Source organism: Apis mellifera, linkage group LG9, assembly GCF_003254395.2.
Source record: "Apis mellifera strain DH4 linkage group LG9, Amel_HAv3.1, whole genome shotgun sequence".
Classification (NCBI taxonomy): Eukaryota; Metazoa; Arthropoda; class Insecta; order Hymenoptera; family Apidae; genus Apis; species Apis mellifera.
The window spans coordinates 2,985,865-2,996,194 of record NC_037646.1 but is presented as its reverse complement, the minus strand read 5'-3'; the positions used below and the strand labels follow the sequence as shown (position 1 = coordinate 2,996,194).

General features: G+C 23.2%; 2 protein-coding genes and 2 non-coding genes across 6 annotated transcripts; 3 read left to right on the top strand and 1 right to left on the bottom strand.

Moving 5' to 3' along the window:
- The first annotated feature begins 303 nt into the window (after positions 1-303).
- LOC724477 (vitamin K-dependent protein C) lies at positions 304-3,839 on the top strand. 2 transcript variants are annotated; one of them, XM_016913933.2, is made up of 7 exons: positions 304-845; positions 1,582-1,651; positions 1,732-1,897; positions 1,980-2,185; positions 2,893-3,104; positions 3,382-3,439; positions 3,624-3,839. In XM_016913933.2, the coding sequence occupies exons 1-7, from the start codon at positions 765-767 to the stop codon at positions 3,743-3,745; spliced, it is 915 nt and encodes a 304-aa protein (XP_016769422.1). In that variant the 5' UTR covers positions 304-764; the 3' UTR covers positions 3,746-3,839. The 2 variants fall into 2 exon arrangements, with proteins under 2 accessions (XP_016769422.1, XP_016769421.1); XM_016913932.2 differs by having other exon boundaries at positions 308-860.
- Positions 3,840-5,840: 2,001 nt separating this feature from the next.
- Positions 5,841-8,055, bottom strand: LOC551227 (myb-like protein I). 2 transcript variants are annotated; one of them, XM_625239.6, is made up of 5 exons: positions 7,942-8,055; positions 6,547-7,836; positions 6,430-6,462; positions 6,189-6,352; positions 5,841-6,099 (listed from the first exon to the last, which is right to left on the bottom strand). In XM_625239.6, the coding sequence occupies exons 2-5, from the start codon at positions 7,634-7,636 to the stop codon at positions 5,950-5,952; spliced, it is 1,437 nt and encodes a 478-aa protein (XP_625242.2). In that variant the 5' UTR covers positions 7,637-7,836; positions 7,942-8,055; the 3' UTR covers positions 5,841-5,949. The 2 variants fall into 2 exon arrangements, with proteins under 2 accessions (XP_625242.2, XP_006558420.1); XM_006558357.3 differs by having other exon boundaries at positions 6,189-6,349; positions 7,942-8,053.
- A 309-nt stretch (positions 8,056-8,364) lies between these two features.
- LOC113219021 lies at positions 8,365-8,483 on the top strand. The gene has a single exon (XR_003305377.1). It is a non-coding gene; the product is annotated as a 5S ribosomal RNA (ribosomal RNA).
- An 828-nt stretch (positions 8,484-9,311) lies between these two features.
- Positions 9,312-9,383, top strand: TRNAD-GUC. The gene has a single exon. It is a non-coding gene; the product is annotated as a tRNA-Asp (tRNA).
- Positions 9,384-10,330: the final 947 nt, after the last annotated feature.

Genomic DNA, 10,330 nt, shown 5'->3' with positions numbered 1-10,330 from the left:
AATAAAAATAGAATTTACAGTGAAAGAAGGATAGATCCATTTTTAACAAATCTCTGAATTATTAAGGATTAATTATATAAATTTTAAATCGTTTCGTGCAATACGAATAAAATTCTTGAGTTGCTTCTCTTGTATATAAACGATATAAACGATGCTTCCAATCAATAAAACGATGAATTAATTAAATTAAGTATTTACAAATTCGTCAAAAATTAAAATAAAAAAACCTAACACCTATTATTAATTAATTACCATCGATTATAATGTCAAGTCGAAACAATATATAACACAATTAACATCATTCACAAATTTTTATTACAAAATAAATCAACCCTTGCTGCAAGATCGATATATCGATATATCGTTCGATCGATGTGATTCAATTATGCCCGCGAATCAATAAGATCATTACATCCGATATGCAAAGCTGAAATGCGTGCATCATCCCTCGGAATCGAAGCCAATACTCTCTGCTCAAAGCTTATCATACGTGTCAAACGTATATTTCCATTTCCACGGATTGACTCCTGATCACATCATCTTGAAATCCTCTAACGGTACCGTGCAACCGGTTGGCGACCGGTTACCATTCAAACGAGACAACCAAGAGCGAATTCTTGGGCCGATAACTTTCGTGGATTTGACGTTTGTATAAAAAGGCCTTGGCCACTGCTTGAGATGCGGGCAATGATAATTCCCGCTATACAAGACAAACCGACCGTTCAACCGGACCCAGTACCGTTTCGACAGCCGAGGGAAAAGCCATGAAGCTGCAAAACTTCGTTAAATACCTCGTATGCGGTCTTTTGTTGGTGCTCGCCACGAGATCGACTCGGTGTATCGAGGTATTCGCTCCATCCGTAAGCGATTTTTCTTTAAGCGACATCTTCGATATTCGATTTCTCGATAATAGAATATGGATTAAAAATAGTTTTATCTACGTACGTTTCTGTCGTCTGTGTCCATTTTTTCTAATTCGACTTCGTGCCAAAACGACGATATGGAATGAAATATAAAGGAAATGGAAAGAGATGGTATAAATTGAAGATTTAATTCAAATTTCGAGATCGTTTTTTAATTATATGATAAGGGGGAAAACAAGGTGGTAAGAAATTATTAAATAGAAGGTATTTTATATTCGCTATTTTTGAGAAATTACGAAATTAATATTTAAAATTCAATATAATATTTAATATTGAAAAATTATGTTATTGATTTTCTTCGCGATTTTAATTAAATCGTCGTGTATTTTCAATTCTATTCTCGATTAAACTTCAATAAACTCATTATAATTCATATTTTTACACTGTCAACAACTATAATCTGTTAAAAAGCAATCTTTGAAACAATAAAACTATTTATTGACAAAATAATTAAATGATTTATCTTTTACTTTATATATCTCGTAAAATTAGCGAGAAATTCGTAAAAAAATAAATTCAATATTTTAACGTTCAAAAGGATGCTAAAAATAAAGTATAAAATTATAAAATATAAAAACAATTAAATTATTCACGGAGAGTTTCATACATATTATATTTATACGAAATACAGCTCTTCGTGTTCTACTCTTTTTATTAGAATAAATTTGGGGAAACACGAGGCATTTTGGACTTCCTGTTGGGCAGATTCAAAACTTGTGGCAATTGTCGTAAGAGAATATTTCATTTTTATTACCAGATACTTATTGCTTAAACTGTTCGTCGATTATTAAATATAACTTGTTTATAGTTTGCGGGCGACCAAATCGATTTGGGGAAACACGATTCCTCGGCGGAGAATACACGAAAGCTCACGAATTTCCATGGCTTGCGAATATTCACGTGAAATCGAAATTTCTCAGCGGAGTTCTGATAAACGATCGTTACGTTCTCACTTCGGCCAGTCAATTGATCGGGTTCGTAAATCGAGTAAAATTTTCATCGTTTGTAATAATTTTAAAAAAGAAACGAAACAAAATTTGAGAATATTATTTGCAGCGTAACGGCGGCGGAAGTAAAAGTATCCCTCGGAGAATACGATCGATGTAATTTGGACGTGTCGTCGAGCACGATCAGCGTTGAATCGTTGACCCTCTATCCGGAGTATAACGTAGAGTCTCATGCTCATAATTTGGCATTGATCAAATTGAGTCAAGCTGTTAAATTCGAGAGAAGGTTAACACCCATCTGTCTACCGAATCCAGGCATGTATTTCAATTTTTATAATTAATTTTTTCTATTTTTTTTTCAAATAATCTACTTGTAAAATAATAATTAAACTGCGGACGTTTATGCAAATTTGCGTTTTTATGGAATTGAAATAAATAATATTGTTATGAATATTTTTCAATATCTTTTTCAATATCACGTGCATTCCAGATTTTTATATATATATATATATAAATTTTATATGTATAAATATGTAAAACTTCTTTAATTTAATAACAATATATAGTTTAGGGAAATTTAAAAAATGTATCCAATAACATCCTCTTCGTTATTTTTAAAAATATTCGAAAGTTTTATGATACAATATGTAAAATTTTTATAATATAAGAAAGAGTTGAAATATGTATACTTATAGTAATCTTTTTTATATGCTCGTAAAAATTTTAGTTCTCGAATATATACGCATTCTTAACTTGGGAAGCCATGCTTGTTTTATCATTGATATTAAAAGATATTTCTTCAAAATTCTTCATTTTTATTGATATTTTTTGTTTCTTTATATATCGTTAATATAACTTGCAACAAATCAGACCAAATTTCTAAAGAAATTTATAAGAAATTGAAAAAATAATTTCTGGCAGATTAAACATATTATACGTATGTTGTATAATGATAAAAGAAAAATTGATAAATAAGTACAATTAATAATGCAAAATTATATCATTATTTACAATTATTTAAGGTTCGACTTATCTTGGACAAGTTGGAACCTTGGTCGGATGGACGGTGAAGAATATGGACGATTCAAACAACAATCAAACTTGTCAACCACGAAAATTGGGACTTCCAATTTTGGGGCACGATGAATGTGTTAAATCTGGAATAAATCTTACAAATTTTCACAAGGATTCCGGTTGTGTTGGAGTATTAGGTGGAAATTCTATTGTATGCGAGGTATGTTGAATTATCAGCAATGTTATTTTTTTAATCGTTTTAATTAAGTACAGTTATTAATCAAATACGGATATTATAAGTTTGTTACAAAAAGTAAATATAATTAAGGGATAATTAGATGAATCGAAGAAAAATATTATTATTAAATTATAATTTACAAGTTAAATGGAATTTGTAATCTTTTTTTCTTCTTTTTTTTTTTTTTAATTTTATTTCAGTTTATTTATCCATTTATTTTATTTTGATAAAATTTTAAATATCTAAATATACGTTTCAGAACGACGTGGGTTCCTCAGTACAATACCGTTCATATTTTGGAGTGTATGATCTAATTGGTACGCATAACATTTTTTTTTTTTAAATTATTTAATTTTGAGTATACACGAATAATTGTAATTAATATTCGTAATAATTTTATCGCAATAGTTTTATCGTATTAGTATATGATAAAACTTCTTTATAAATAAAATTTTCACGCTAAGAATAATGAATTAATGACAATAACTTATTTTTTAACAGGTATAATTTCAGATATAAACAAGTGTGATAATATTCCTGCAGTTTCGATATTCACAAGAGTTGGTCCACATTTAAATTGGATATTACAGCAAACTAATGATGCTTGTTATTGTTCAAAATAATAGATTATTATTTTTTTACAGTACTTGCATTTCAACAATTTGTTTTACATTGAATTATCAAATGATTCATAAATAAATTTATTTTTATTATTTTTTCAATGTGTGGAAAATTTCATTATTTAATATAAATTTTAATTATTTCCTTTAATTATGCAGAATAAAAAAATATGTTTCACATGTTTGAATGTCATTTGACAGCGATTCTAATAACAAAAAATTAATATTTTAATTTTAATATTTTTAATAAATTTAAAAACATCTTTTCCCCTCAAAATTCGATGCTCTTAAAATAATATTATAATATTTAAAGAAATCAACATACAATCGTTTCAAAGAAAATCAATTTGTAACGCTTTATGTATCTTATGTTACAAATTATTATTTAGTATTATTACTGAATTGTTATCTTAAATTTAAAAAAAAAATAAAATCATTAATAAAATATTAATATAACTTCTCAATAAACAGAAAAATAATTATCTTCAACAATTTCAGTATGAATAATATTCTTGCTTACATACAATAATATTTATTTTGTTGTAAGAAATTTATTACATATTCGATATCGTATGCGTGTACAAGTGGACGGTATTTGCAATCATGAAAAATTAATTTGTGATGTAATTATCAACGAATGTACAATAACTCATTCAAATGTGATCAAGGTATAAATACATGAATATCTATATAAACACCTGAATACTTTGTGCACTAAATTCACTTGAACATAATACATGTATTATTATCTGTATTATTTATGTTTATTATTATTAATCCTACAATGATATACTACTTCTTTTTCGATACATCAAATAGATATTATTGCCATCTTTTAGATTTAATTGTATTTCGTATATTTACATCATACAAAAAATTATGAAAAAATTCATTGATATCTTTTTATGTATAATTATATATTTAAAAGAAAATTATAAATTTTATATTTGCAACAATATTGGATAGTAAAAATAAATATTCTACTAGTATAATGATGAATTCCAGTATATCATTATAGGATTAGTATATTCGAGTTTTCTAAATAATAAATATGACGTACGATTACAAATTTGTCTCGGAATATAATATTTCGTCACATGCTATATCGAAAATAAAAATAAAAATTTTGATTATGATATAGTAACATATACTGTAATATACAATATACATGTCATTGAAGGAACTATTTGAAAAAATGTACCATATAACTACAATACGTGTTTCATTCATCATTTCATACAACTTTTACATATATAATGAATGAAAAAATTCAATAAAAGGAAATATTAAAAAAATTTCATCTAAAATTATTTATAATATATTTATTAAAACAAACAAACTTAAAAGTCAAAATGATAAATAAATAATTTTTTTTATATCAATATTATTTTTAATTGATTTATATATTTATATTTACATCATTGCTTGTAATTCGATATAACAACAAAGATAAATTTTGAAAATATTAAAATATTAAAATTCACTTCAATTATAATAAAATATTATATATAAAATTTATATTTTTAAATGTAAAAAAATGTAAAAAAATATATAATATTTAAATACAAAATTATAAAATAAATTTTAATTTTTGATTTTTAAAAAAATTAATAATAATATTAAATAATGTAATGAATTTTAAATTATAAAGCATAAATATAAAATTATATATATCTAATTAAACAAAATTATAATATATTTAAATTTCAAATTACATTTTTAAAAACAAATTAAATTAAACTTTGTTTTTGTCAATATTTCTGTAATAAAATAATAAAGTAAAATTTATGTTTTATTGTAATAATTATATATGTATATTATAATATTTTTATGAAATGAAAAAATTCTAAGAAACATTATAATAAAATCACAATAAAAATATATATAAACGCTAAAAATAAATTACATGTAATATATAAACAATCAATAAATTGCTAATAATATTAAAAGCTCACCGGAAAGAATAGATTACTGAATTAAGCAAACTGAATTTAACAGTAAGCAAAAGCACTTTAGCTATTATAATTTAAAATTAAGTGTTATATTATTTGCTAATATATCTAACTTAATAATATTTAATGAAATATTAATAAAATAATTAATTTGTTAAAAATAAATTCATATTATAATGGAAGTATACATGAATACAAAATAATATGTTACACGCGTGCTATTATACAGTAGCTTTAAAATATTTGATACATGCATTAATATATAACATGGGTAACATTTGCATTACATTGTGATGTAACTGCTTCTTCTAATGTACAATCCAATTTACGATAATTAGCAGTGCTTGGTCGTCGTCTAGCGCGACTATTTCGTGATCTTCGTCCTTCTACTATAATAGCTATTATCTGTAATATTAAAATACTAAACTGTAAAATATCAAGAATAGAAATGAATGATTGAAGTTTTATAAATGAGAAAAAAAATACTTATTTACTTTTTGTTTATGTTGATAAACGAAATATGCAACTACAAAGATTAAAGAAAGTGCAGTTAAGTAAGTAAGAAAATGAGATTCTTCATCTGTTCTTATAGGATGATATTGAGGTATTGAAATATCTCTTTGCTCAGATGGTTCAGGTATACCTTGATCTTGATCTGCTGACATAAAAATACATTAAATATAAATATATAGCAAAAATTATAAAATATTTTTTTTTTATTAAATTATTTTTTACCAGCATCAGATTGGTCAGAACCATCATTTGTATCTAAAAAAAAAAAAAAATTTTAATTTAAATACATTAAATTATACATTAAAGTAAGAATTAAAGAAAACATGAATTAAATAATACCATCAGATAATTTTCCATTTTGCTTAATGCTAGCAAAATTTTCATGATCTTCAGTATTATCTGATATTGTACTTGTTTTATAATCATCATTTATATTATTCATACTTTTTTCAGCTTCATTACTTATAGTATTTATTCTATTGTTTTCATTTTTTTTTAAATCTTCATCATTTTTAGATAACGTTTTTGAATTTATATCATTTTTATCATCCTTAGGTTCTGTATCATTATTATCATTATTATCACTATTATCAGGTTTTTTATGTAACGTTGGTTCTGAATTTTCAAAAATATTATTTGTAGCACTTGATTCTTTCATATTTAAATTTAAATTTGTTTTTTCAAAATCAGATGTTGTAGTAAACTCAACAAATTCAGTTTGAGATTCTTGTTCTAACGCAATATTTTTCACATTAGATGTTGTTTTATATTTATCATCAATATCTCCTTTCGTTTCATTTAATGCTGAATTTTGTTTTATATCTATAGTAGGTTTTTTATTTTCAGATTTTTTTCCAATATCTTTTATCTCATCAATACTTTTACTCCATGATAATATTGCGCAAAGTGGAATAAATTTTCCTGACAAATTAAAACATGCGGCATTACATACATGAGAATTATTAAAATGTACATGTGATAATAATGGATCCAATTTTTTATATGCAAATTTAATATCTTTAATATTTTTACAGAAATTTGTCTCATCATTTTCATTCTCTTTAGGGAAATATTGTTGAATATTTGAATAAAAAGTAGTATGATTCAATTCGTTTTGCAATTTAGCTTGACAAACTTTATACAACGTATCATAAAATATCAAACATAAAGAATTTCGTATATTCGTATATGTCATATCATATTGCGCAATTACGTGTTCTCCTTCAGGATATGTTACATTATAACAATCCGCTGTAATATTATTTTCATATAAAATTGTCGGCATTTTACATAATCCAGTGTCATTTTTTATTACATCTATAAGTCTGTGTGTTGTTGATACACTTAATACATTTGACACTTTTATAAAATAAAGAAAAAAAGCAAAAATGCCAAAACTAAAGGCTGAACGAGTTATGTAGTTTTCCATTATTCTATTATCTTTTAAATTAATGTTTTATATAACTCTTAATTTTTTAACCAATTTGTTTTAATATGTGTTATGAATACAGTGTATTATTTTTTAAGATTTTAATGAACATAACCTTCCACAGTTTAATTTATTTAACACAGACTCAACTATAGAATTTTATATATACGCCATCTTTCGTCTGATTGATCATACATAACCTAAAAAACCATCTTAATTTTTATATTTATTCAAATGTTTTTATTTTATATACTATATAAAAATCTTATAAACAATAATATAATAATAAACATTGTTTTTTTTACCATTATTATTATTTTATACAAGATATATTAGAAATATATAAGCACAGATAAGATGCAGAATAGATTTGTCACTTTATGGGATTTTGTATTCCCTCTTCTAAATTACCGATTATATGAGAAAAAGTGATTTTGATATATTATTTATGATTTAGACATATAAACTATAATAATAAATTGAGAAATTAATATTCAAAACATTAAAATTGCAATAAACATGCAATTAAAAAATTTTATTAAATATAAATAAAATCAATATAAATTTATATATTCATATAGATATGATAATCGAAATATAATAAATAAAAAAAATAAAAAATGATTTTATTTATAAATGCAAAACTATTGCAATTCAGTAGATAGATTTTTTCATTATTTTTATCTTATATTGAATCCCTTTTAAATTATATATACTAAAAATATATTACCAACGACCATACCACGTAGGACATACTGGTTCTCGTCCGATCACCAAAGTCAAGCTACGTTGGGCACGGTTAGTACTTGGATGGGTGACCGCTTGGGAACACCGTGTGTTGTTGGTATTTTTTTTTAATTTTATGAGAATATTTTATATTTTCATATAAATAATTTTTTTTTCGATTAATATTTTTCTCTTATTTATTATTTTTTTATTTATCATTCTTTTAATTTTACAGTCGTAAACTATATTTTCATTTATAACAATTTGAATTTGTTTACTATGTATATAAAAAACCATATATAGAATTTATATATATGGGCAAAAAAACAATATTCCAACACATTCCATTTTAATAGATAGAAAATAAATTAAAATCTAATTCATTAGAGAGTAAAATATATATTTAAATTTTAATTATAATGCATGGTATTCTAAAAAAAGTGATATTGCAAAAATCATTTCTCATTCATTATTTTATTCAAGAATAATGCAAATTAAAATTCTGTATTTTTACAACTTTTTAATAAGTAATATATTGATCTAATACTATAATATCTGGTTTATATTTATGCTGTAACAACGAAAAAATTTTAATTTTGTCTTTGAGATAAAGTATCGAAATTTAATTTTATCAAAAAAAAAAATTTTATAATTTTTTAATTATATAAAAAAAATTTTATAATAAAAAATTATTATAGATGAAAATCATTTGCATCATTTATTTTCATTAAAACTAATTTGAAAAAAATTATTGTAAAATTTTAAGCATTAATTTTCTTCATTGCACCATATATATGTTTTATTATATTTTATAAAAATTATAAAAATTAATTATAAATCAGTTACTGTTCAAGATAAATTTAAATATAATAATAATACAGTCAAATAGTGGCAATTACAACTAAATTATAATTATAGTATCAGTTTAGCAAATCCAATACATATAGATTCCTCGGTAGTATAGTGGTCAGTATCCCCGCCTGTCACGCGGGAGACCGGGGTTCGATTCCCCGCCGGGGAGAATTTTTTTGCAATTTTTCTTTTTTTATATCATTATTTTTATATTATTATTATCATTATTATATATTAATATCGTAATATATTAATACCATAATTACATCTTATTTATCAATATTATTTATTGGCATAACAAAATTATTATACTATAAAACTAGAAAAGATTAGTAAAACAAATGAAATTCTTAATCAGTTAGCTCTTTGCAAACAATATATTCATAAATTAATTGGCTGAAAAAGTCACATTATATAGTCATTTCTCTTTAATCTTCTTTCTTTTCTTCAATACCGTTTTTTGTTCATTTATATGTACATTTTCGTACTGCGAACTTTGTTAAATTTACTTAATATTCAAATTTAAATTATAAATAATTAGTTTTATAGTTACTTCGCAATAATAAATATAAAAATTAATTGTTGATGATAAAAACAAAAAAAAAAAAAATAAATGACTAAGCATACAAATAATAAATCATTTTACATATAGATAGTAACCTCAAAAAAAAATATCCGATATATAGTTATGAAATGAAAAGTAGTGAAGTGAAATTTTTTAGTGTTCTAATTATTAATATTAATTAAAGGAAAAAAATGGAAGGAAGAATTTCTTGAAAAATTAATAATATGGAAAATTGTTAATAAAATGGAAAATTTATACATTTTATTTATATGTGCATATATTATTTGTTATTTAAAAATTTTTGAATGATAAATTCTGGGTTAACAAAATGTGCATTATTTTATTATCTGACTCAAACAAAATGAATAATATGAATAAATATTTCCAATTCACTTTTTTTCTTCCTGAATTATGCGTTAGTTAACTTTATTATCCAGTTTTTTCTAGAATTTAGATTTTAATTTTGTTTTTAAATTCTCATTTTCTATTATCAATTCTTTATCGTTTACTATTTTATTATTATTTAATAAAAAAAATTTTTTTTTAAATAA

What these genes read in the sequence shown, in the direction of transcription:
- LOC724477 (XM_016913932.2), top strand. Translation starts at nt 765, where the DNA reads ATGAAGCTGCAAAACTTCGTTAAATACCTCGTATGCGGTCTTTTGTTG. An exon ending in CAAAACTTGTGGCAATTGTC is followed by an intron (nt 1,652 to 1,731) that starts GTAAGAGAATAT and finishes ACTTGTTTATAG; the next exon opens with TTTGCGGGCGACCAAATCGA. An exon ending in GAAATTCTATTGTATGCGAG is followed by an intron (nt 3,105 to 3,381) that starts GTATGTTGAATT and finishes TATACGTTTCAG; the next exon opens with AACGACGTGGGTTCCTCAGT.
- LOC551227 (XM_625239.6), bottom strand. Translation starts at nt 7,636, where the DNA reads ATGGAAAACTACATAACTCGTTCAGCCTTTAGTTTTGGCATTTTTGCT. An exon ending in TTCTGACCAATCTGATGCTG is followed by an intron (nt 6,353 to 6,429) that starts GTAAAAAATAAT and finishes TTTTTATGTCAG; the next exon opens with CAGATCAAGATCAAGGTATA. An exon ending in TTTATCAACATAAACAAAAA is followed by an intron (nt 6,100 to 6,188) that starts GTAAATAAGTAT and finishes TTAATATTACAG; the next exon opens with ATAATAGCTATTATAGTAGA.